This window comes from Helianthus annuus, chromosome 10 (genome assembly GCF_002127325.2).
Source record: "Helianthus annuus cultivar XRQ/B chromosome 10, HanXRQr2.0-SUNRISE, whole genome shotgun sequence".
Classification (NCBI taxonomy): domain Eukaryota; kingdom Viridiplantae; phylum Streptophyta; class Magnoliopsida; order Asterales; family Asteraceae; genus Helianthus; species Helianthus annuus.
The window spans coordinates 125852303-125879916 of record NC_035442.2 but is presented as its reverse complement, the minus strand read 5'-3'; the positions used below and the strand labels follow the sequence as shown (position 1 = coordinate 125879916).

Genomic DNA, 27614 nt, shown 5'->3' with positions numbered 1-27614 from the left:
GAGTCGATCCACAATCACCCATATAGTGTCATTCCCATGCTGGGATCTGGGTAGGCCTGTAACGAAATCCATGGAAATTTCTTCCCATTTCCTTTGCGGTATCTTGGGTTGCTGAAGTAGACCCGCTGGTTTCTGATATTCCACTTTGACTTTTGCACATGTCAAACACTTGCCGACGTAAGTAGCGATGTGGGCCTTCATGCTAGGCCACCAGTATGTTGTTTTGAGATCGTGGTACATTTTATCCGACCCTGGATGTACCGAGTAGCGAGACTTGTGAGCTTCGTCCATTACCAGCTCGCGTAGACCGCCAAAAAGTGGGACCCAAATACGCCCCGTTACATAGTAGGCGCCGTCTTCCTTTTGTTCCATTCGTTGCCGTGAGCCGCGTAAGGCTTCAGCCTTGACGTTTTCGGGCTTTAATGCTTCCATCTAAGCAGTTCGTATCTGTGCAGGAAGACTGGACTGAATAGTGAGCTGCAAAGCTCGTACGCGCCTAGGTAGAGTGTCTTTCCGACTGAGAGCGTCAGCCACAACATTGGCTTTGCCTGGATGATACTTGATGGCGCATTCGTAATCGTTCAGTAGTTCGACCCATCTTCGTTGACGCATGTTCAAATCCTTTTGCTTAAGGATATGCTCGAGACTCCTGTGATCGGTGTAAATCGTGCACCTGGTACCGTACAGGTAGTGTCGCCATATCTTAAGCGCGAAAACAACAGCTCCCAGCTCTAGATCGTGCGTCGTGTAGTTCCGTTCATGAATCTTGAGTTGCCGCAAAGCGTAAGCAATAACTTTATCCCGTTGCATCAATACACACCCAAGACCCTGTATCGACGCGTCACAATAAACCACAAAGTCGTCCGTGCCCTCTGGCAATGAGAGAATAGGTGCGCTGCAAAGCCTATCCTTTAGGTACTGAAAAGCGGTTTCCTGGGGACCTCCCCATCGGTAGGTGACACCCTTCTGTGTTAGTAGTGTGAGCGGCTGCGCGATCTTCGAAAAGTCTTTGATAAATCGTCTGTAAGACCCCGCCAAACCCAAGAATTGGCGTATTTCCGTTGGTGTACGCGGTGCAGGCCAGTTCCTGATCGAATCTACCTTGGATGGATCAACATGAATCCCATCCTTGTTCACCACGTGGCCTAGAAAGTGGACTTCACGAAGCCAGAAGTCGCATTTTGATAACTTGGCATACAGTTGTTCCTTTCGAAGAAGTTCCAAAATCAATCGTAGGTGATGTTCGTGCTCCTCTTGACTCTTCGAGTAAATCAGAATGTCGTCGATGAAAACGATGACGAACTTGTCTAGATAGGGTTTGCACACCCTGTTCATAAGATCCATGAAGACTGCAGGCGCGTTCGTAAGCCCAAATGGCATAACTAGAAACTCGTAATGACCGTAGCGAGTTCTGAAAGCGGCCTTAGAGACGTCCTCATCCCGGACTCTCAGCTGATGATACCCTGACCTCAAGTCTATCTTGGAGTAGTAACTCGACCCTTGCAACTGGTCGAATAAGTCGTCTATGCACGGAAGAGGATAACGGTTCTTCACCGTCACCTTGTTCAGTTCACGGTAGTCGATGCACATCCTGAAAGTGCCATCCTTCTTTTTCACGAAAAGTACTGGAGCTCCCCAAGGCGATGAGCTCGGACGAATAAAGCCCTTTTCCAAGAGCTCTTGTAGCTGCTTCGACAGTTCTTCCAGTTCAGTTGGAGCTAAACGATACGGTGCGTGGGCTATCGGTGCTGCTCCAGGAGCTAACTCAATCTGAAACTCGACTTGGCGGTGAGGCGGTAAACCGGGTAAATCTTCAGGAAACTCCTGAGGAAAGTCACGTACAACTGGAATATCCTCCAGCTTCTTTTCCTTTGCTGATGCGTCAGTGACAAGTGCCAAAATTACAGTGTGCCCCTTTCGTAAACATTTCTGCGCCTTTAAGAAAGAGATGATGCCAACCACAGCACCACTCTTGTCGCCTTGAACTTCGAGAGGTTCCTGACTAGAACGAGGAATACGAATGATCTTTTCCTTGCATAAAATCCCTGCGTGATGTTGGGATAACCAATCCATACCGATGACGACATCGAAACTACCCAAAACTATGGGTATAAGATCAATCGAGAAGGTCTGACCAGCTAAGCCGATGCTACAACCCTTGATTACATGTGCGGCTTCTACACTTTTACCATTTGCTAACTCTACGACATGTTTGGTGTTTAGGGGTGTTGGTGTACGTTTCAATAATTTACTCATTTTCAAGGACATATAACTTGTATCAGCACCCGAATCAAATAAGACAGTAACATAAATATCGTCGAGAAGAAACTTACCCATAACCACATTGGGATCATTCATTGCGTCGCCCCGACCCAGCACAAAAGCACGACCCCGAGCTTCGTTGCCATTGTTGTTGTTGTTGTTTCCCCCGTTATTGTTGTTCCCGTTGCCCTGGTTATTGTTGTTGTTGCGATTCTGGTTCTGGTTCAATTGAGGGCAATCACGTTTGTAGTGGCCTTCAGCCCTACACTGGAAACATCCCCGGTTTCCACGCTGTGGCTGCTGCTGCTGGTTCTGTGGAGCTGGCGGTGGGAGTTGCTGGTTCTGGTTTGCTGGCCGTGAGCTTCTACAATCCTTAGCCTCATGACCCATCTTGAGGCATCTTTGACAACGTTCCCTGCGACATCTTCCACTGTGGTGTTTGTTGCACCTGCTACACCATGGGTGAGTTCCCCAATATCCACTCTGCCCCTAACTGCCTGATGATTGCTGATTCGGACTCTGGTAGTCATTAGTCTTGCGCTGCTGTGCTTGAGACTGAACAGAAACTGATCCCTTGCTGGAATCCCCCTCCCATTTTCTCTTGTTGTCACTGGGAGTAGCAGAAGTAGTGACAGCAGTAGTGGTAGCACTGATGCGTTTTGGCAACTTGTTCTGTTCCACTGCCTGATCGGTGAGTCGATGAGCAAGACGTTGAATGTCTTGGATGTTGTTGAGGTTAGCCGACGTCACGTGGCTCTGAATCTCTGGCGCAAGCCCCTTGAGATACAACTCAATGCGCTTAACTGGAGGGTCCACCATCGTTGGACACAAGATGGCCAGTTCGTTTGATCGTTTCGTGTAAGCCTCAATCTCTGACCCCGTCATCTTCAAGTGGTATAACTCATCCTCCAACTTGTGGATGTCGTCTCGCGTGCAGTATTCTCGTTTGATCAGTTCTTTGAAATCTTCCCAGGGTGTGGCGTTAGCAGCTGCCAACCCTAGGATCTGAACCTGCGCGTTCCACCAGGTTAGCGCAATCCCTTCCAACGTGCCAGTGGCGTACTTAACCCTGCGAGCCCCAGGGCATTCACACATCTCAAATACCGACTCGAGCTTTTCAAACCAATGGAGGAGTCCCACTGCCCCCTCGGTGCCACTGAAAGTGCTTGGACGACAGTCAATGAAGTTCTTGAAAGTGCAGACAGGTTGCGGAGCGTTTTGACCTATTGTGCATAGAATAGGACAATGTTAAATACAAGGGTTGATTTAGGAATGTAGGATTCAAAGATCCTAGTGTGTACCCCAACTGCAGGGTATACTACCTGCTGGTGCAGCTGCAAGTGCTGCAGCTACTCGTTCATTGATAAGTGCCGTCAACTGGGCTTGAGTCATGTTCACACGTCCAGACATGATCTTCATAGTAAAAGTAGAGTAAGTAAGAAAGGTTCGCGAGTAGTGCGATGACAGAAGAGTGTAAGCACATAGGTATTCTCATGTAGTGACGTATAGTAGGCAATGAAATCTAGGCATACTACGAGCAAAGTTCTATATAGTTCTAGCAAGCAGGTAATAAACATAAACCTTATTACCTAGGATGTCGAGTCTTGCACGTGGAGCGAAGCGTCGTTGTGGATCGTTGAGAGCACTGTTCTGGTTATAGTCTGGTTTTAATAAAAACGTTTTTCCCATATTAAAACCAAGTTCTCTATAACCAATGGCTCTGATACCAATCTGTCACACCCCCAAAATCCACACGCGGAGTACTACCGCTTGGAGGCGTGACATGACCAGGATCAAGCCATCAATCATATTGAACATAGTATATAACAATCAAAGAAGTTCGTAAAACCCAATTCAATACAATTGATGTTCAAACCAAACATAGTTAAGTAGCGGAAGCGTAATAACGAAAACCCAATGTATAACATAAGTGCAAATGTTTAAGTGATTAACATAGCATTCACGATCCATTGCCCACAACGACCCGCTCCTCCTTGTGCAAGCTCCATAAGTACCTAAGGTCCTGCAAGGCATGCAACAGAGAGTCAACAACTAGTTGAGCGAGTTCACAGTTAATAGTTCAGTAATAATATAGTGTGAGTAGTAGTATGTTCGTTTGTTATGTCAGGTATCGTATCAGTTTCCATCGCGGCCTCCCAGGCAGGTATGCAAAGATATTAGGGGAATGTTTTTCCCAAGTGTTCTAGACTAGGTTTATTTGTATCGCGGCCTCCCAGGCAGGTGTGCGAAGTTTAGTAAATTTAGTTCGCGGCCTTCCTAAGGCAGGTATGCGAAGTCAGTCATAATATCGCGGCCAACCCTTGGCAGGTGTGCGAAGATCAGTTCAATAAGTGTTACTAGTCTAGTCGTATCTTGTCGTTAGGTTCTATCATCCGAGTATATACAATAAGTCATCTAATCCCATTCCCACCCGGGAACCCCATGCCTTGGCTGTGTGAACTCACCTTGGTTTGCTCGGTATGCTAAGTATGTGCTCGAGGTAACTCAATCACGTCTTAGAGTATGCACGTATACACAATCAGTTTGTATCCATTTTGTTCACGTATAAACATATCACTGAGTAGCACATTGCACGTATTCAAGATTATCCAAGTCATGTTCAACAATTAACAGCAGTTAGTCAATACAGTTAACTTCTAACAGAGTCTAACTAGGTTACTTTGTAAGTTATCCAATTCGGCGAAACACAACATTGGCGAATCACAGGTTTGGCGAAACACATTCTGTTTCGTCAAACATCCTTTGGCGAAACACATTCTAATTCGTCGATGATCCTTGGCGAAACACAAATCCTGTTTCGTCGATTACTCTTGGCGAAACACAATCTTGTTTCGTCAAGAATTCCATTTCGTCAACATTCAAATTCACCAAACATTCTATTTCGTCAAGGCATCAGTTACGTCAACATGTCAGTTACAAAAATCATGCAGTCGATTATGGAAACCCTAATCATTCTAGCAGCCGCCTAGAACACCATCAAGAACAATCATCATACTATCATCATCAGATCAACGTACAACTATCGTAACCCAGAAATCATAATCAACAAAGTTTAACAACATTAAACCGACATGAGCATCGTTAGTTCTAGATCTACCCATCACGTAATCACATCAATCCGGTCAGTTTATTGATATCCCTAAATCAACACCATATTTCACATTGCATACCGAAAACAAGATCACAACATTCATAATCAACCCTAGTTCATCCTAACGGTTAACAATAAATCATACAATTCATGCATTCACAGATCAACATGATATTCATCAACAATACGTAGACCAATAAACATTAGCAATGACTAACCGGAGAATTAAACGATTAATACGAACGGAACGGGTGAATTCTCGGATAACAGGGGCTGCCGACGTGCACAGGAAAGCTTCTAGGGTTTCAGTTTTGTCAAAGTTGTGAAACAGGAGGTCGTTTCACGTTTTAAACACATTCAGACGGTTTGGGCCCGTAACGGGCTTGGCGAATTAATGGGCCGGCGAATCACATTGTGTTTCGTCGAGATTGGGTTGACGAAACAGGCTTCTGTTTCGTTGAGTGGTCCTTGGCGAATCACAACTCTGATTCGTCGAGATGGTTTGATGGTGAATAAATCTAAGTGTTTTATAATAATCCATGTTACGTATTTACAACAACCATAGCCGCATAAGTGTACGTATCACGTTTCATCAAAACATAACATGTATGGTTCCAAGTCAAACAGTCAAACAATTACACAGTCAAAGTCAACGTGCATTAAATGCGAAAGTCGAAAGTCGAAAGTCGAAATCTTGGTCATCGGGGTCGCTCAAACCATCATATTTGCCCACTGTCTGGGCATCTTAGGTTTCTCCTTGATTGGGGCTTCAGCGATTCTCCTTGTAAATTTGGACCTAAAAGTAGCGTCCACAGGCTTGTAAGGCCTGGTAAGGTTGTCATCTTCCACGTTGGTGGGCTCTACTTGTTGAGTCGCCCCGCCCTGGCTTGTTCCCTGGGTGACAGGGGGTTGGGGTATGGTGATGTTGAGCGTGGAGCTAGGACCCCCGTTTGGAGTGATACGAGGTCTTGATGTGTTTCCCCTTTCGTAAACAGGCTCCGTCGTAGGCGGGGATTGGCCGTAAGTTGGTTGTGACATTGGAAAAGACCACCAGGGTGGCATGTAGGCCGCGTATTGCGGCTGCTAAGCATAACTCTACGCTGTCATCTGAGGTGAATACGCCTGGTTGTTGTACGGGGGTAGGTACCCGTAAGGAGGTGCATAGTAATATCCTGGGAAATAAGCTTGATTCCCAGGTGTGACTTGAGCATTCATAATTCCAGCAGGCATGATTACTGGCAGATGGGGTGGCGTGGACAACGCTGCTGTAAGCGCCGCTGTATAAAGCGGTGGCATAGCGTGCGTGATAGGCGGCTGATAATACTGAGCCATACTCATCTGCTGTGTAATGTTTCCTGGACCCGCGGATGTAATAACGGGCATGGTGCTATGACGTATAGTCTATGCACTTGTCGTCAATGCTGGGGTAGAAACAATGGTGGTTGTGGTGGTTGGAGCCACTAGTCGTAACTGCCATGAGGTGTATGCAAGGGGGTCCACCACTGCCGTCCCATAGGGAGTAACTGAGGCGTTCGCAAACCCCGATGGTGCTTCTGCTTCAAACTCCTGGTCCAAATACCTGGTTACGGCGGGTGAAGACGGCATGGTGGTAACCACCGAACTCGTTACCAGCAACGGATTACTGGTTATCGCTGCTTGGTTTGGTGTTGTTGTCGTGTTCTGATCGCTTGCCATTGGGTCTAAGTTCACAGATGTTACCGAATGGTCCCATGGATGGCGCTAATGAAGAAACACTGACCTGAACGGTAGGCTCCGACTAGGACTTCAACTCTTGGCAATCCGAACAGCTGACTACAAAACAGAACACCGTTAGGATTCGTTACAGGAATGAGGTTATTCCTATAACCACCCTCCGGCGTGAGAATAAGTCCCGGTTTGGGAGTAAAAGAATATGTGTTGAGAAAGACAGTAAACGAGAGCAGAATGTCCATACCTTTGATGTTTACCTCTATTTATAGTTTACCATTAGGGTTTCCTCTAACTTAGGATGGGCTCTGATAACTTTGGGATTTTGCATGATCTTCCGAAAAGATTGGGGATTTGGTTACGTGGTTTATCGATGCAGAATGGAACATTCTAGAATAAACATGTGTAATTATATATTTATAATAAAATAATAGGTAATGACCGGGTCGGGTTAGCCGTTCCGGGTCATACCTCGTCAAGTGGAAAGAAAAGATTTAACTAAATACTGTGTTCCCTAGTTCGAGAGAAATTAAAAGAAAGCTAAAGATTTTATGTGTTAAAAATGTTTCCTTTCTAAATCTTTCCAATGGAAGGATTTAAAATGAAAGAAAATTACTAAAGTTTTCCTTTTATTTCTCTTCGTTTCCTTTCTTAAAAAAACTATGGAACCCGATTTTTTTTAAATCCCTCCAATTCCTTTCTTTTCCTTTGTCAAATGAAACTCGGGAACACAACGTTATAGATGTGTTCGTTTTTTTTAAATATGGCACAATATAAAAATTTATCGGTTACAACTGCTTTATAAATAAGGCTATTCACTATGGATTTTTTCCACTCTACGTCACAACCACATTATAAAATATGTATCACATCACTACACTACTTTCACTCATTTTTATGAATCTGATGAACAAAAGTGAAAAAAAAAACAAAGAAATCATTTGATTGGTTGATGGGCATGTGCCCCATCAACTCCTCTCGTGCTTCCACCAACGTCGGCTATCCTCACGCTGGTTTTGAGGCCGCCTCCTACGGTGTACCACGCCGCCGAATCTGCCACTTAGGCAAAGCGTGAGTCGGTAGTGAACGGCCTAACTAATATAAATTATAAATTCAATTTCAAATTCTGTAAATAATAGTAATAAATTTTTAAAAGATTATATTTATCTATTAAAAGTTAACACAAATATAATAATTTAGACATCACTAACATAATGAATATCAAGATGATCTTTATTGGTGATAATTAACGAATAAAGTGAATTAGTCAAGTAGATTTAGGGGGTGATTGTTTTCTGTCAAAAGCACTTCAGAACCTCTTATGTCTGTCTCACGCAGACCACGCGCAGATATTTGAGTCTGTAGTGTGTTTGTTTTCTGGAAGTGCTTCCATTAAAAAAGGTCTTCAAGACCTCTTCCTCAAGCAGATGTGGACTCACATCTTCAAGGGTCTTCCTCTTCTTTTCTTCTTCTGCTCTTCAAAACAAAATCCAAACCCTAGCAACTCCTCCCAGCCGACACCTCCTCCGCCACCACCTCCACTTCCTCCGCCACCACAATAAGCCGTCGTCTTCGGCGCCACCGTTCTCTGCGGGTACCGGCAGTAAATTCCGAAAACATCCAGTATCAAGGAACCGTCCATTGTCACTCCTGCTTGAAGCTTGTTGTGACTGTAATTTATAAATCGAACGACGATGACGGTGGCGGTTGGTTGTCGAAGTTTGTTGTCACTCCTGCTCGTCGTTTCTTTGGCAGTAGCACCACCCGAATACTTCCGGCCTTGTTTTTTAAATCGGAACCTTCAGCTGCCGACGAGTATGACTATGATTCGTCTGGTGAGTCACATTGATTGTTAATTTTGTATTTTGAGTTGAATTAGGGTTTAGATTCTAGTTGATGAATATTATAGATTTAGGTGCTGTTTGTTTGAAATTAAGGTGCTGTTTGCTTGAATTTAAGGTGTTGTTTGCTTGAATTTAAGGTGTTGTTTGCTTGAAATTAAGGTGTTGTTTACTTGAAATTAAGGTGTTGTTTGCATGAGGTGGTTAATTTGTGACTGTAATTTTGCAAAAGAAACTAACAATGTTGTTCTTGCAGACTGCAGGGGTTTGGTCCACCTCCTCAGCTGCAGATGTCTGCAGATGTGGTCCGCAGACTGCAGACATTTTACCTCTGAAAAAGCAAACAACACCTTAGTTTGTATGTAGCTTATTTATTTTTTTATTGATATAGTGTGAGGTTGAATGAGAAACCATAAAAAATAGGAATCCATGTAAAAAAACCCATAAATAATTTATTTTTATGTGTCATAGATAATTTACCTTATCTTTTCCGGAGTTTTGCATATAAACACATGTAAAAGCCGTTTTAATAAAAATAATTTGAAAATTTAAAAATATGTAATAAAAAGTTTATAATAGTTCAAAAAAAGTAGAAAAAAACCTATTTTTTAGAAAAATATATATTTATATTTGAACGGCTTCTACATATGTTTATATAAAAAAACTCTAAAAAAATTATGTAAAATTGTTTTTTTCTAAGTAAAAAGGATTTTTTTAATGACCTTTAACATGTAAAATTAGTGGTTCTCCACTTTTTTGGTATTCCTATTGAATCCACCCCTATTGTTATATTTATAAACTAGGTTAAAACCCCGTGTATTACACGGATTGAATAAATGTAATTTTATATACCAAATAATATAAAAATATATATATCTTTAAAAATTTCGTTTATTACACGGGTCGAATAAATATAAATTTATATATCAAATAATAAAACAATATATATTTAAAAATCTCGTTTATTACATGGGTTGAATAAATGTAATTTTTATATTAAATAATAAAAAATGTTGTATTTTTAAGAACCTTGTGTATTATACGGGTAGAGTAAATTTAATTTTATATATTAAATAATGAAAAACATTACATTTTTAAGAATCTCATGTGTTATACGGGTTGAGCACATGTAATTTTATATACCAATTAAAAAAACTTATATCTTTATAAACCCTATGTATTATATGGATTGAATAAATCTAATTTTATATACTACATAATAAAAAAATTATATTTTTAAAAACCCTGTGTATTACACGAGTTGCATAAATATAATTTTGTATGGTAAAAAATAAAAACGTTATATCTTTAAAAAAACCTTGTTTATTACACGGATTGAATGAATCTAATAAAAATTTATATCTTTAAAAAACTAATGGATATACTCGATATACGATGGATAGGGTGATTGCGATGATGGTTCTTATAAATGTCACGTAAACATAGTGATTACCGTATTTGAGTTGAGAGTTGAACACGAAAATAAAAGTATAGAACCAATAAACATTGATTAATATTTTTGTTTACTCCTTATAAATACTTTTGAAATAGGTTATACCCTTAACTACTTTAGTTTAATAAAATAAATAAATCGTTTACATTATATTAATTTATATTTAGCGTACATCTTTTGTTAATTTCCGGATCAATAATTTTGAAATCTGATAAATATTTTAAAATATTAGATTATCTGTTATACGAATTGTTTCAATTGATATTAATTATCTATAAAAAATAGATGGTTTCAATGAATAACATGTGTCTGTTCTAAGAATTGTTTAAATTTATATTAATTTTAATTTTATAATTATCTTCTAATTAATATTAATTATCTATAAAAAATAGATGGTTTCAATAAATGACATGTGTCCTCTCATTGATTTCTTTTATAATATAGTACTAGGTTAGAACCCCGTGTAATACACGGGTTGAATAAATGTAAGTTTATATACCAAAAAATAAAAAAAAATATTTCTTTAAAAACCCCGTTTATTACACGGGTTGAATAAATGTAATTTTATATACCAAATAATAAAACAATATATATTTAAAAACTCGTTTATTACATGGGTTAATAAATGTAATTTTATATATTAAATAATAGAAATGTCATATCTTTAAAAACCCGTGTATTGTATGGGTTGAGTAAATTTAGTTTTATATATTTAATAATAAAAAAAGTTATATTTTTAAGAACCTCATATGTTGTATGGGTTGAGCACATGTAATTTTATATACCGATCAATAAAAAGTTATATCTTGTTATATCTTTATAAACCTTATGTATTATAAAACCTTTATACTAAACTAGCAAAATAACGCAAACCACAGGGACTAAAATGACATTTAACTCTTTACATTATATTAATTTATATTTAATGTACGTTTTTTGTTAATTTCACGATAAATAATTTTGAAATCTAATAAATATTTCAAAAGAGTATATTATCTCCTATACGAATTGTTGAAATGTATATTAACTTTTATTTTATTATTATCTTTTAATTAATATTAATTATAATTAAGTAGGAGATGGAGATGAGAAAACGAAAAAATAGATGGCTCCAATGAATGATATGTGTCCTCTCATTCATGGGCGTAGCTTATTAAGTGCTCGGGGGTGCGCCCGCCCCCTCCAATGTTTCGTTTAGAAGTGTATAATTTCCGATTTTTCGTCCGAAATTTTAAAAATTATATAGGATCGTCCCTCCAACTATTTTGCCTAAATATTTATACAATATATAAATCAAAGTAAAGTTTGTTACCACTTTAAATTTTAAAGATCGTCGGGCTAAGTTGTAATTATTCTTCAGTTTTTATTTATCTCGTACCATTATATATATATATATATATATATATATATATATATATATATATATATATATATATATATATATATATATATATATATATATATATATATAGGATAGGAGTTGGCCAGAAAGTCCAAATTTCCTAAAAAGTGTAAAAAGTCATAAAACACCATAATGTCAACCATAAAACACACCAAAAACCCACAAATAATATGATGAAGATTACTAAAACATCATGTATGTGGGTTTTGTGTTGTGTTTTAGATGTTAAGGCTCTGATTGTGGAATGACAAATATTATTGTGTTTTATGTTGTTTAGCATTGTGTGTTTTATATTCATAGTTCTACGATGGTGTGTTTGAAGTTTTTATGGACTATTATAGTTTGAATATGGTGTTTTAGTAATATTCATTCTATTATTTGTGAGTTTTAGGTGTGTTTTACGCCTGTAATTATTGTGTTTTATGACTTTTTACATTTTTAGGAAAAACACACTTTCCGTAGGATCCCCACTCTATATATATATATATATATATATATATATATATATATATATATATATATATATATATATATATATATATATTGGTCTTTTGTTTTGTTAAACAATATTTAGTTTTTTTATATGTAAAAACGGGTCCTTTGAATAAATGAATTCTTTTAGTTTTATTTGGAACTATTATTATTTGACCCAACCCGAATCGAATAGCCGGCCCGACCCGAAACATAACGATAGGAAAAAAAATTTGGGTCTCATGACTTTACGCCCCCTCGAAACTTTTGCTAAAGCTCTGCCACTGCTCCCATTAGTTTCTTTTATTATATAGTATAGATAGATAGATGTGAAAATATTTTATTTAAACTTTAACAATTATAAAAAAAATCTATTTGTAAATAGTTCCCAATTTTCTCAACATTCATGTTATAAATAACAAAAAAATATATATATTTTAAATTAAATCCAACTGTGAAAATTTATAAACCACGTGCATCTTTAAAGCTCAATTTTTCTCTATCGTTCAAATAAACGCTAACGTAACTAAACTTGTGTAGGGACACCGGAATAAATTTGTCTACATATGCGCTATCTTGATCACCACTTGCTTATACACAATTGTGTTTCACCTTACACCGATATATTCAAAATACAAAGGAGTTCAATTCAATCCTGATCTCTATAGCTAAAGTTGATCAATGTCGTCGACTGAAGAATCGGAGTTGGTGCTGCTAGGAGCGTGGGCAAGCATGTTCAGTTCGAGGGTAGAAATCGCATTGGCTGAAAAGGGCATCAACTACAAGTACATAGAAGAGGAGCATGTGCTGGACAACAAAAGCCCTCTTCTTCTCAAACACAACCCCGTTTATAAGAAGATCCCAGTTTTGATTCACAAAGGCAAACCCATATGTGAATCCTTAATCATCGTCCAATACATCGATGACACATGGAAGGAAGGATATCCTTTGTTACCTTCTGATCCTTATCTCAAATCTCAAGCTGCTTTCTGGGCGGATTACGTGGATAAGCATGTATGTATGTGCGTAGTTATAGATCATTTGTCGTATTGTTTATTACTCATCAAATTTTGTTCAAAAAAATGCAGATTTATCAAGGTGCGAAGTTGATTTGGGATTCTAAAGGTGAAGGGATGCAGAAAGGAGTTGAAGAATTCGTAGGTTACCTCAAGGTGTTGGAAAGGGAACTTGGTGAGAAGCCATATTTCAATGGCGAGTCCTTTGGATTCACTAGTACAAAACCAATTTTTTGGTGGTGTAAATTTCATGTTTTTGGTGCTATCTTATAATAGAAAGCACCAAATAACAAAACACACCATTTAAAAATAGATTACACACCACTATTAAATGCTTACAAGTTATACACCACCAAAAAATTAATTATTTGAGGCTTACAAGTTATACACCACCAAAAAATTAATTATTTGATGCTAAGGTTGCTAATAGCACCAAAATACACAATAAAATTGATTTTTTAGGCGTAAATACAAAATAAAGTTGATTTTTTGAGGCTTAAACTTTTAAATATCACCAAAACACCAAAATATACAAAATAAAGTTGTATATGTGGACATTTGTATATATGATATGTCATGAGTATACGCATACTTAGAGAGTTAAGGGGAAATGCTACCCATTTTTTCTTATATAGTCAACCCGTTAAGATGTATACATATGAGATAGAATATTCAAAAAGTGGGTTAGGATCCACCATCTTAAAGCGTTGGTTTACATAAGTTTATATCATTTGTTTGTTTATTTTAATTTTTAGATGGCGCGTGCTTATTGGATGTACGAAATTTCGCATGATTCATCAATATATATAGTGGGTGTTAAAAGTTTTCTTAAGGCTGTCGAATCTAATCGGGTGAATAAAGGAAGTGGGATGATTTATTGTCCTTGTCAAGTTTGTAATAATTTTATGAGCTTTAATGATATCACAGTCACAGAGTTTCATTTGGTGAAAAATGGTTTTATGCCTAAATACACTTGTTGGTCAATGCATGGAGAGTCACTACTTGATCATAGCACGTCGTCGATCAACTCACGCATTAATGATAACAGAGAGAACAACGATACATACCTTGATGCCGATAATAACCATTCAGATTCAAATGAACCCGATGGCAATTTAAATGGTTACTAATGGTGATCATTTTTTTATATTATGAATTTATTTATCTATTGTTATGGTGTGCGATATAAGGATGAGCATTTGGTACTGGGTACGGATACCGAATTATTTTCAACCCCTATTCGGTACCCACTTTTGACGTTTTCTGTAACGATACTTTTGGATCGGTACCTGTTTGGTACAGTACCGAGTATTTTCGATTCTGGTACCCATATTTGACAGTATTGAATACTGGTACCTAGCTCATCCCTATTGCGATACGTCCCGACATAACGTATGGGTTTACCACTCCCCTAGTTATAATATTAATATAATATTTTGATACAAATAAAAATAAAATAATTAATATTAACAATTAATGCCCATGACTTTATATCCTAGTGGCATCTTTGGGGTGGGATAAAGCTTTGGGACCAATAGGTCCTAGGTTCGATTCCCACAAGGGTGTTTCCCACATTTATTGGGTTTCCTCCTGAATTGGTGTATAGGCATTATGCCTAGTGGAGATGGATATGATCGGGTTGTTCCGCAGGTGGCACGATGATACTCCAGTGGTCCGTCAGTGATCTAAATTTGCCGTTCAAAAAAATATATATATATTAACAATTAATATAGCTCTTAAAGCATTCACATCCCTTCCCCTATCTTCATCTCTATAATTATACTAAAAATCACTACATTTTTCTTTCTCCTTCAATTAAATAAGATTTTTTTTCTACATTTATCATTACATTTTTTACCTCTCCACTCACAACTACTTTTAAAAAATATTAAAAATTTTATAGAGTTGAGCAGTGTCCCCCCAAATTTACAGATGAACAGTAACATCCTCTCTCTCCTTCACTCATAACCCCTCATAACAACTTTTCATAATATTCACATAAAAACAGGGGAAGGGATGTAAGACCACCCGTAGTCGTTCGTTTTTGGAACTTTTTTATAAGCCCCACCATGCTAATTCCTCCACCCCATTGGGCGTTGATTTGCAATTTTTTGCATGAGGCGTTCTTAAAACAACGCCGGAGAAGAAATTATTTGACCAATGATGCTTAATCTACTTTTTATTGTCCAATAGTATTTTTTGTTAGTTTTTTTAATTTTATTTAATTTTTACACCCCTTTTAACATAATGCCCAACAATGCCCACATCCTCACTACACTCATTTTAGAAAACGCCCCATTACTACTGATTGTACTGTCTCATGACGCAAAACGCCCAAATGTGAGGGGTTAACCAGTACGCATGGTCTAATGCGAGCATTCACATCTAACCCACTAAAATATGTGAGTGGAGTTTTTATAATATAAAGAGTATAAAAAGTAGTTGTGAGTGGAGGAAAGAGAAAATGCTACTGTTCATCTGTATATTTGAGGGGACACTGTTCACCCTTATAAATTTTTAATTATATTTTGAAAGTGATTGTGAGTGGATAAAAGAGAAAAGATAATGATAAAGGTATAAAAATATTATTTAATTAAAAAGAAGAGAGAAGATGTAGTGTTTTTAGTGTACTTTAGGGTGAAAAATTGATAAAATGGATGTGAATACTCTTATACTATAACTTTCTTCTTTCCTTGAAAAAATTTGGATGATCCCGCCCTCTTTCCCCAATATTCATCCTTTCCCCCCAAATGCCATTTAACTCCCCCCCAATCTCCATTATCTCAAAACATTCCACCCTCTCCATCCATTCCCTGAAGACGTCAAGTCGAGATCCCCTTCTCTCCGCTCTCTTTCATCTCCACCTATGATGACAAGTCCGCTCTCCAAGTCGCCACAAATGTTCTCCTCACCGGTGCCATTTCCGTCTTCCTCTTCTTCTCCTCCCGTCTCTGAGCAAAATGCATAAGAACTGGTTTGATTTCTAACCAATGCTTCTCATTAGTTTGTTTTATTTTTATATCTAGGGTTTAGTTTGTGATATGTGAAGAGTATTAGAGCTTATGTGCCGGTATTAGTGATGACTGAATTAGGGATTTTGTATATTCAATAGAAGATGAGATCTGTTCGCTTTTTGCCCTGTCACGAACACCTCTCTCGCAGGCGTTGATAAATAGAACTATATTCGTTTGTTACTAGTATAGTGAACTTGTTTTCGTGATTAATATTGAATTAGATCTTTAAATGTTTACGTTTAATCTATTATTGATGATGGTATTGATATTTTTTTTTCTCATTCATGTCTGCAGAAGTGAAGTTTAAAGAAGGAAAACCTAACAAAATGAGGTATGTCTTTTAGATTCAGCCATGTTATCATTCTTGTCTACAGATATGTTATCAACATTTTGTTTCTGATTTTAAGCAGTTTTGTTTGAGCTTTTAATGGTCATTTTTTGTTATGAACAAGAGTTTGTACAATTCCATACTTGAAGACCTTTGTAATTGTGTACAATTAAGCAAATCAACACTTCCACCAGTTTGTTTCTACACTTTGTTTACAGCCATAATAATTATTTATGTGCCCTCTTGCAAAATTTCATTTTGCACTAAGGCTGGAGGGTGTGGTTGGAGCCCCCTAGGGGCTTTATCAGGCCATGTTAGCGCCACCTAGGATCCACCTCAACCATGGAGCTCCTTTAATTTGCATGGTGTGGATGGAGCCCCCTATTAAAGAAAATTCAAAAAAAAAAAAAAATTCATTGGTTTAAATCAAGTGGGCCCCTCCTATAGCGCCCCTTCTCCATCTTTACCATGATGAAACCCCTCCTATAGCGCCCCTCTTTAAACCCGAGGGTGTAGAGGTATAGCTCCCCGGGGCGCTATAGATGATGAGTTGGCGGGGGTGGTGCCCCCACACCCTCCAGCCTTATATTTTAGGTCTGCTTTGAGCTCATAAGTCTTTGATCTTTGTCTGCTTGCTTTAGATTAGACGGTTCATCAATATCCCATCATGGATCGCTGGTTGCTGGTGGATTCTCTTATTCATCACTCAAGGTCTTTTTTATCTAATATTTATTGATTATGCAAATGCAGTTTATTTATTTATTTTTCTTGATTTCTTAGTTAACTATTTGACGCTAGAATTGGGATATTGCAAAACTTAGGTGTATGGCAGTTGTAAGTTGTTTTGAACCGGTTCGGGGCTGCTATGATATGAAGGTTGCACGCTTTTGATTTGGGTTGTTTTGGTGGATGAATCGACCCGTCATCGATGGTAAACGATTTGTTTTCATTATGTTTAATGTTTACCAAGATTGTAAGTGATTTTGGTATCTATTATTGAAGGTAAATAAGTTAAGGGGCTGCTGCGTTTGGTTCCTGTTTACTGCAAGATAAAGGGTTTAAACTACTTGTTTTGGTGGAAAATTGGACCTACAATCTTCGGTAAGAAGTTCTGGTTTGTTAAGTTTCATGTTAATTTAAGTTTTAAAGGTTCTAATGATGTTTTTGGGGGCTGTATGTCATGTTTGGTTTTAATGAGTTTATTAACTCATTAAAATAAACATTAATTATATTTAATATATTGGTATATTCCTATATTAATTCTTATTTGTTTACTGTTTTAGCTTTAAAGTTTGATTATATCCCCAAATTACTTTTGGTAACATGGAGTTCACTTCTTTACAATTGAACATGTATAGCTTCTGTGGAGTACAACTCTGGCTGTCAAGAAACTTTCATTATAAAAACACCACATTCATAGATCATCACGACTATCATACACAATACAATACAGAATCGTGGAACTTCATGTAAATTGGTTTGATGAGCTATGGTTGGAAGCAAAAGTATTATATATTTTTTTTATAGATTATGAAAAATATGAGATACTTGCTAATTAATTATTTTGTTTAACTTATTGTTTTGTACACTCTAGTTACAATGGAATATTACCGATGAATTGAATTTATTTACTTTGTCACATTTTTTAGGCATTTCTTGTATGTAACAATCTTGTATTCCGAATTGTTAAACATGCTTTTGGAGGGTCAGCTTGATGTCACAATATTACATTGGTTTGCCATGTAAGTTGCTATTATTGTTATTATATGGTACCATAACATGTTTAGATAGAATTGAATTTACTAACTTTGTCACAATTTTTAGGCATTTCTTTGAGTCGCTCAATTCTAGGTGTGCTTTTTTCAATCCACAAAAAAATCACTGGATCACGGTGTAAAACACTTCTTGAAGACGTTAAAAAAACGTAAAAGAAATATGTGAGCTTCATTCTAAAAAAGTGTTCTATCTTGCATCCTACTTAGCCGGGTAATATAAAGTCCACACCATAGATACACACATGCATACAATACATACTTAATATGTTCTATAATTTTTATTTTTGTAGTAAACATTGGTCGCTTATAATTGTTTGCCCAGATTTCAAATTCGGCAATATTGTTGATTCTATAAACGAAGGGAAGACCCAGAAAAATTACAAGCTCGTCAAGATCACTGAAGAAGTTGTTGAGATTAATTTTAAGTGGCACATGGCACAGGTATGTGAATACTTTATTTGTTTAAAATAGTATAGTCAAAGTAATTCATTGTGAATATGATGCAGTGCAAACAACAGAAAGGCAGTTGTGAATGTGGGTATATGGTAATCAAACATATGAAAGAGTTTATCGACTCTATACAACATGATTTGGTTAACCGAGTGAGTTCTCGTAAATATTCATAAACTTTGTTTATTGCATTAAATTATATATATTTGAAATCTAACTTTTGTATTTATTTGTTTTTAGCTTTGGAATGAAGAAGGGTATTTTGAAGAATCTCAAATTGAGAATTTAGTGGTAGATTTAATGTCGGGATTTATTAAAAAGATGTTTTGATCTTGTAAGCATTAGTTTGTGTTTCATACTTTTGTAATTCCGTATACTTGAACCTGTTGTTGGGTTGTTTAATACTAGTTAACTTTTGTCGTGAGCATGTGCATTTGTGTGTAATTGGAATTATATTAGGAAATATTACCAAAAATTTTGGAATTTTGCAAAAAATATTAAAAATTTATATTTTTTTTCTTGTCTTATTTTTTGGTGCTATGGAGATTTGTTTTTTGGTGATATGTAGATTTGTTATTATTTGACACGTGTTAGTTCTATATTTAATTTTTTGGTGGTGTGTTTAAAGATTTTAATGGTGCAGTGACTTGTTTTTTATCATTGATTTTTTGGTGGTGTGTTTGAAGATTTAATGGTGGTGTTGTTTTTTATCATTGATTTTTTGGTGGTGTGTTTGAAGATTTAATGGTGGTGGGACATGTATTTCATCATTGATTTTTTGGTGGTGTGTTTGGAGATTTAATGGTGCTATTATTGAAGAGCACCAACAAATCCTATTATTTGGTGGTATATTTGTTGGTGCTCTATGGTACAACATAAAATAAAGCATAAAATACAGCACCAAAAAAGTTATTTTGTACTAGTGATTTGTTGATATAGCACTTATATCCTACTACAGTCATATTATTGCGGATGAGAGGATAGGGAATTTTAGTATTGAGAAAGACTGTCCAAAGTTGTTTGTTTGGGCCACACAATGCATGAAAAGGGAGAGTGTTTCCAAGACTCTTGCTGATCCAACCAAGATATGTGAGTTGCTTATCGAGATTCGAAAGAAAAATGGTCTAGAAGATTGATCAGCTTCGTTAACATTCTGAACATCTGGTTTGAGCTTTGTTGGTAGATTATAACTAAAGTATGGTTTTAATTTAAATAGATTCATATTGTATGTTTAGATATCTTGAAAATCGAGTCTCTAATGTTCATAAAGTCAATTCATGTCGCTTGAATTGATAATAATTTGTTTCTCACGTACTGAAATATGTAAATTATAGTCTTTTGTCTACTGTTTGTATACTTTGTATTAGAACCTGTGATGACTTTAGTCATGTCACTCTAGTTTTGGGTCTGGGGGTATCGTTCATGTATTTTAACCTGTGATGACTTTACTAGATGCAAACAAAATAGAAAACAAACATATCTTTCGCGTGTAAACAACTAGGCATGTTCAGACACTACGGTATCAAGGCATGGTTTGATTCCTCTTTTTAGAAATGCCATTATGTTGTGATGTTCCTGATGAAGTGAGTTGGGAAATGATTGCACATTTCTGTAGATGTCCGTCAAATTCGTAACTTAGATATTTGCCACCTTAATTGTACTTCATTCGTTTAGATATTAAACACTTAAAGTAGTTACTGATCATGTTTCAGTAGGAAAACATAACCATATTCACTGAAGTCATCATTGAATATAATAAGGTACACCAAATCTAGATTGCATGTTACATACATCGGTATGTTTGAGACATAACAAATCTTTAAGGTGTATATTGAGTTATCATTGCATGAAGTGTTGACATTAATATCAAATTTTCTGTTGTGAGGTTTGGCTTCAAAATAAAATTTATTATTCATGTAAGCTAAAATATCATTACTATGATATACGGGGAAAAAGAATAGAGTTGTATCTAAGGCTTTGTTCGTCTTCAGCTCAACAAGATATCTAGAACAAGTCCTCTGATAGTGCCCAGTTTTATCGCAATAATATATAACATTTGGCATCCTTTGGAGGTTTTCTCGTTGGTTTCTTTGTAACAAGTTCCTTGCTTCGAGCCAAAGCCCTTTTTATTTTTTTTGCCTCGGCTCTTTGATTTGGCAAATGGTTTTCCTTAGTCTCCTTTTTGATCATAGCAGTTATGATTATATCATGAAATTCTGTTATTGTTCCACCAATTACCCTCTAGTCTATTGTAGTTCCCCACGAAATGTTTGTATGGAGCAAGCAATGAGACAACGATAAAATCGACAACCATCTCTCTGGGTTTTTGGGAAAGCCTAACTCTTCAACCCAATCTACATCATTCTCCATCTTGTAGATGTGTGAGCTAATTACCGTATATTCCTCCATCTGATACGTTGTGAGTGCTTGAAAGATTGCAAAACGGTCACAACGAGTTTGTTGAATCATCAATATGTTGCATCAATGCATCTTTTGATGTACTAGACATTGTAGATAACACGAGGAATGACCCCCATCATTTGAACCATCAATATGTTGTATACATGTATGGTTTGATTTTATGTACTAAAGATAGATACTTGGAGCCAATGATCTCTAAATCAAGTGGTGGAAAACTTACATTTCTCTTGAGAGATGCAAGTTTAAGTCTCACATGGTGCAGAGTGAGGCTGGCAATGATAAGAGACCCAGGGAAACCTGGGTTCGATCCTTGAGCCAAACGGGTTTTAACGGTAATTTCACCGTTGTGCCTACGGGCGGGTGGGTTACCGGGTTTTCCCCAGAATTGGTGGTGGACTCGGGTTACTCTCGGAGTACTCCGTTTGATCCAGTGGTTGCTCCGAGAGTGCAATTCTGTTGACTGTTAAAAAAAGATAGATACTTCGAAAAGGAGTTTCTAGAACATAATACTATGTTTCTTCCTTGAGAACCACTCTCGATTGCGGAACTATTTTTTATCGATATATTTTTCTTTGGTACGATATATTTGTTTTGGTACATAATGGACTTTGTTTTGGTACATAATGATTAGTAATATACGGATTTTTTTGTTTGAAGACATCTACAAAACAAAATATATATTTTACTTATTTCTAAGTTTGTAGAAGGCCCTAACTATCTGCATACCCAGTTTGCCTATCTGCACACTTAGGGTTTACCTACGCTGCGGATTGACCTATACGCAGCGTATAGGGTTACCTCTATACGCTGCGTATAAAGCTATACTCAGCGTATATAAACCATGGATTTAAGAGCCTTATCAGCAATAATTGCACAGAAAACAAGGGTTATATACGCTGCGTATAGACCTCTAAGGAGCGTATATAAAGGTTTGAAAATGTTTTTTATACCCTTATGTTGAGGCTATACGAAGCCAAATACAAGGGTAGTTGTGTCATTTTTGTCTCATACGTTGCGTAAGGACCTCTAAGGAGCGTATATAAAGCTCCATTTTTGTATTTTTTTTATTGTGTATTTCTTTGTTTATTTATAAAAAAAAGTAAATTAATTGTGTGTATTTTGAGGTATTTCCATGTTTATTTATAAAAAAACAATATTATTAAAAATAATACAAATATTATGAATTATAAGAATTAAAAATAATACAAATATTAGGTCCCGTATTGACCTCGTATAAGCCTATAAGTGTGATATCGTATCGTATAGGTGTGGTTTAGGTCCCGTATTAACCTCGTATAAGCCTATAAGTGAGATATCGTGTCGTATAGGTGTAGTATAGGTCATGTATTGACGTCGTATAAGCCTATAAGTGTGATATTGTATCGTATAACATAATATATGTCACGTATTGACTTCGTATAAGTCTATAAGTGTGATATCGTATCGTATAGCGTCGTATAGGTCACGTATTGACCTCGTATAAGCCTATAAGTGTGATATTATATCGTATAGGAGTAGTATAGGTCACGTATTGACCTCGTATAAGCCTATAAGTGTGATATCGTATCGTATAACGTAGTATAGGTCACGTATTGACCTCGTATAAGCCTATAAGTGTGATATCGTATCGTATAGCGTCGTATAGGTCACGTATTGACCTCGTATAAGCCTATAAGGGTGATATTGTATCGTATAGGGGTAGTATATGTCACACCCCAACCAATGGCGGAAACATCGGGATGAGACGAAGTGTGAAGATTGCTAGAGACATCATAACGCTATTTGTGACAATATTTAATAAACCGATTTCATTTCATAATTCATTTGTCAACATTACAAGTAAGTCAAATAACATCAAGTTCAAGGGAAATACAATACAACATAATCAAAATTGATATAACGATTAAACGTAAACGTCTAAATGAGTATCTAGGCATCGACGCTACTTCATTTCATAACACCATCATCCTCAACCTGTAACATGTTTAAAATAAAGTTCAATGCAAAAGCAAAGGCGAGTATACAAGTTTGGTACATACGTATCAAAGATAAGTTTAAACAATTCCATGTGGCAAGCTCTTGATACGAGATAAACAATAAAATTGGCATGTGTCAAACATATCAAACCAATAATGAAACGAAATATGCTCTTGACATAACCACAAGTCTACGGGCGGGTCGTTAATCCTATAGCGCTACATATGTCATGGTTTGGCTCGTACGAAGTTAATGATATGTCTAACACATAATGTCCTCAACCCAAGTTTAAAGTATTAAGTAATCAAATAAGCATGCGTGTAATAGGAATGTTTATGTATTATGATAAAGTTTGTGTGTAAGTTTATAAACAACATGTTACACCCCAAAAAGTGGTAAACGAAAAAGGGGTTCAAGTATACTCACATTGGTTGCGTTGCGATTTCTTGAATTATCGCACGAGTAAAGATTGAGAAAAATCCAAGATAACGAACAAGAGCGATTATGCTAAGTGTTTAGAATAACACATACGAACTCATTATTTATTAGTTAAAGATAAATAATCCTAATATTTATTGTTTACAAGTATAACGACATGTTTAATTAGAATATTTATACTCATCCTCTTTCGAATATTTTTGAATTATAAAAAGATTAGTTTAATCCTTAAATGTTATGATTAATTGAAAAAGTTACATGTTTTAGGTATTTCTTTGTACTTAAAGTTTGCATGATTAATCGAATAGTTAAAGTAAACAGTAAAAGTAACCTGAGTTAAATTGATAATGTCAGTTTGACTTCTTCATATATATATTAAAGTATTTGAAGAAAAAAAATAGAGTAAAGAAAGATTTTGAATCTTTATTTGAAAAGAATTTTGTTGAATTTTTCTAATGCTACTAGCACTAGTGTATTTTAGAAAACAAAAGGAATTAAAGTTCATCTTCTTCAACTTAAAACAAAACAACAGAAACATAAAATCACCATTTATTTATAGTTTTCATCATTTTACTTTCTTAAAAACAAACCAACAGAACCAGAACTCTTAATATTTATGTTCTTATTTGAAAGTCATCCAATCATCATATTCATAAAAAGATAGAATATTTATGTCATAAATTGAATCGGCAAAGAAAGAAAAGAAAAGAATGTATACCGAGCGAAAAGGGAACCCGTTAGTTGACCGGGTTTAGCCAGTTGACTACCGTTGGCCGAACCGGAAATGAACCAAGACCCGAATCTCGTGACCCGATCGGTTCAAAGGAACACCGAAATTGACAAAACCCCAACTGAAACAAAGCAAATCCAAACCAAATTCTGACTTGAACCAGCCGTGTTGCGAGACCCGAACTGGAGTCGGAACCAAACAACTCCAAAGCTGATATCAAGCCCGAAACTTGACCCGTAAAAACCGAGCACGAACCTGAGCCAAGCAAGGCCCAAAACGAACTCAAATCAGGAACTGAAACAAATCAGAATCGAAACTTAAACGAACGAAAACTGAACCAGATTCTAACCTTTTTTAACCCAAATGTGAACCCGAACTTCGAACCCATCTGGAGCCAGACACGAGACCTGAACCTGCGATTGAACCTGAGACTTGAATCACCACCACCGCCGTCATCGGCGCATCTGGCCGCCGTCCGCCACTTCGACGTCGTCGACGGAAAACAGTGTCGCCACCATAAGTGGCGTTTGGCGCCGGCAGTGATGGTCCTCACCATCTAGCGTCGCCACCACTGTTAATGGCCGGCTGGTCATCTTCGAGTGAGGAAGAAAGAGATCGAGGGGGTGGGGGTGCGACTGTTGTCGGAGAAGGAGGGAGTCAGAGGTGTGTAGGTGTTTCGTCGGCCAGTTAACCACCGCCGACTTCACTCCGGTCGCCAGTCAATCTATCAAGAGAAGGGGGATGGAAGGGTAGAAGGGGATGTAGTTAGCATTTGAGGAGAAGGTGAAGTCTTAGGTTGTTTTATGTGAGTGAGTAGAAGATAATTCTGCAGATAAAGAAACAAAAGGGTTTGGGAGGGAAAGATTTGTGGGTGTCGGCTGGACAAGAAGTTAGGGTTTTAGTTTTTTTTTATACAAACAATTATATACATAAATAGTCCCTGAAGTTTAAAATATAGTAAATTCTCATAAACAACCCCTTGACATCAATTAACCGAGTTATGTTATGTTTTGAAAGAAACTATCCGTACAACTAAATTAAATAGGTTAGTTTGTATTTGCTAACAAAAAAAAAATCTAACGAGGCTAACCGGACAAAACTTTTAAATTGCAAAATTAATTAATTTAATTAATTAAAAAAAGAATAAAAAACTCTATATATAATGAATTAAATTAAAGATAAAAGATTTTTCGCCGATACAACGGATTATAACTTTGAAAGAGACAAGCTTCTAAAAAACATAGGTTTTTAAGTCTCGATTGCTAAATTAGGAAAGTTATGGAAACGCGGAGCGTTAAAGTCTCCTCTCCTTTAGGAAATTTCATCCCGAAATTTATTCAAGAGAAAGGCCCGAAAGGATTCTGGCAAACAGAAGGGGTTTGTTTAAAGTTAAGGCTTGTATGAAGGGCAACGAAGAATAATGGAGATATAAGGGTGAACGATTGATTTAATAGATGATTAAGGGTATAATGATAGCATAAGTATCGGATAGACGAAAGTGATGTGCTAAGAATGAAGTTTCGCCGTGAATAATCGGATATCGTGCGCTTAGCAATGCGTTTGTGAGTTGTTAAAGTTCACGTATTAGGTCTAAGTAGGTCTGCAAAACATCGAATTTCTCGTGGCACGTTTTACGAAAGTTTGGTAACATGGTGAAATCACTTATATATAGGAGGTACCAGCGGCGTATCCACCATGTTTCCGACCATGTAACGTCCGTTTCGTTATTCGGTGTCATGTTACGTTCCGTGTCTTACCATACACAATAGTACACTCCAGGGTTCTCATGCGCTTATCACTATAATCACGTGTGCACCCGCGATTATATTGATCATCACATGATTCGCATAGCTTGTACTAGTTATGTATGAATTAGGGTATACATAATTTAAAAATTAAGAATGTGTACGTGTAAGAATGTAGTATGTAAGCAAGTCCATGCTTAAGTATGTAAGGGACCCACGTAAGCAATTCCCTCGGATTACGCTTGCGTACGGGTATGAATGTATGAATCATGTGTATGAATGAAAGTATGATCATAAGTTTAAGTTTAGGTATGAATATGCACATAAGTATGAGTATCAACATAAAACGTATGAGTAGTATGAGTATATGTATAAGCATGAAAAGTATAAATATATGTATAAGCATAAAACGTAATGTTATGAATGTGAGTGTGAGTATGAGTGTGAGCATGAATACTAACGATTGCGTATATAGTATTAATCGAAAACATAACAAATTTAAGCATGTAACAGTGCTCAAAAGGTTGATCATGTAAATACGAATGATATAAATGAAATTGTCGCGATGCGACGTCTAAAACGTGTATGATGATATGCATGTATAGTTGTTTAAACGAAACGTTGAGTTTATCGAATCAAAATTAGGTTGAGCTTGGTTTGAAAGGTAGAATATAGTTTGCATGTGTAAGTGAACATAAAGTACTCATTGGTTAAGCATAATGTATTTTGTAATAAATGGAAATGCTACTTTTGTGTAAAAGGGGTTTATGTAATTCGAAGATGGTCGGTCCCCATGAAGTCTTCTTGTCCACGCGTTTTGTAAATTGGTGTAGGAAAAGGTTTTTGATAAAAAGTAGGTTCGTTTCATCAAACAAGAAATTATGAATTTAGGAGGTTCTTGTGAAAACGGGGATCTTCAGAAAAGAAATTTAGCAAAGGGACGTAGTGATTGTTAAAAGTTTTATCAAATGATTCATTGATGTTGAAAAGAGTATTTGGTAAAACGACCTTATAACATCTATGAGATCTTATAAGTAATTGGGAAAGGTTAGTTTGATTTCGATTAAGAATGGAAGTCTCTAGTATGGTGATATAATGTAAACGTGTTTTAGTTAATAAATCGGATGTGAAGTTCATGGGCAAGAGATTCATTAGACCGATTAAATTGATAGGTAGCATTTTGTAAGGTTTGGAAATTCGTGTAGTAAAACGTTTAAGACATGATCAAGAATCTGGTGTATATGATTTATGTGAAATATATAATGGAATAAAGAATACGTTTGATAAAATAATAAATTTTGAAAATCGCATATGTAGGGATTTGATTAATGATAAGCAATTTAGGTATAAAATATAATCGAGTTTGGATAATAAGACACTTTAAAAGGATGTTTTGGTAACGATCACCTAGGTAAGGGAATCACCCCTAATTCGTTGGTGAGGTCGTTTTAAGGAAAAGGGAGTGGAGGTAC

At 36.6% G+C, this 27614-nt stretch overlaps 1 protein-coding gene and 1 long non-coding RNA gene across 4 annotated transcripts; both read left to right on the top strand.

Moving 5' to 3' along the window:
- Positions 1–12791: 12791 nt before the first annotated feature.
- Positions 12792–20224, top strand: LOC110884703 (glutathione S-transferase U19). Its single transcript, XM_022132419.2, has 3 exons — positions 12792–13262; positions 13337–13472; positions 19756–20224. Exons 1-3 carry the CDS (start codon positions 12930–12932, stop codon positions 19965–19967), a joined length of 681 nt encoding a protein of 226 aa, XP_021988111.1. The 5' UTR covers positions 12792–12929; the 3' UTR covers positions 19968–20224.
- LOC110884704 lies at positions 15998–19255 on the top strand. Of its 3 annotated transcripts, XR_004869154.1 has the most exons (9): positions 16006–16238; positions 16573–16609; positions 17248–17317; positions 17428–17537; positions 17609–17707; positions 17965–18348; positions 18431–18822; positions 18888–18983; positions 19072–19255. It is a non-coding gene; the product is annotated as an uncharacterized LOC110884704 (long non-coding RNA). The 3 variants fall into 3 exon arrangements; XR_004869153.1 differs by having other exon boundaries at positions 16000–16238; positions 17609–18348; XR_004869152.1 differs by having other exon boundaries at positions 15998–16238; positions 17609–18822.
- Positions 20225–27614: the final 7390 nt, after the last annotated feature.

Bases quoted from the DNA above. Each gene is read 5' to 3' on its own strand.
- LOC110884703 (XM_022132419.2), top strand. From the start codon at position 12,930: ATGTCGTCGACTGAAGAATCGGAGTTGGTGCTGCTAGGAGCGTGGGCA. The intron at 13,263-13,336 runs GTATGTATGTGC...AAAAAAATGCAG, and splicing joins CGGATTACGTGGATAAGCAT to ATTTATCAAGGTGCGAAGTT. The intron at 13,473-19,755 runs GATTCACTAGTA...TTTTGTACTAGT, and splicing joins TTTCAATGGCGAGTCCTTTG to GATTTGTTGATATAGCACTT.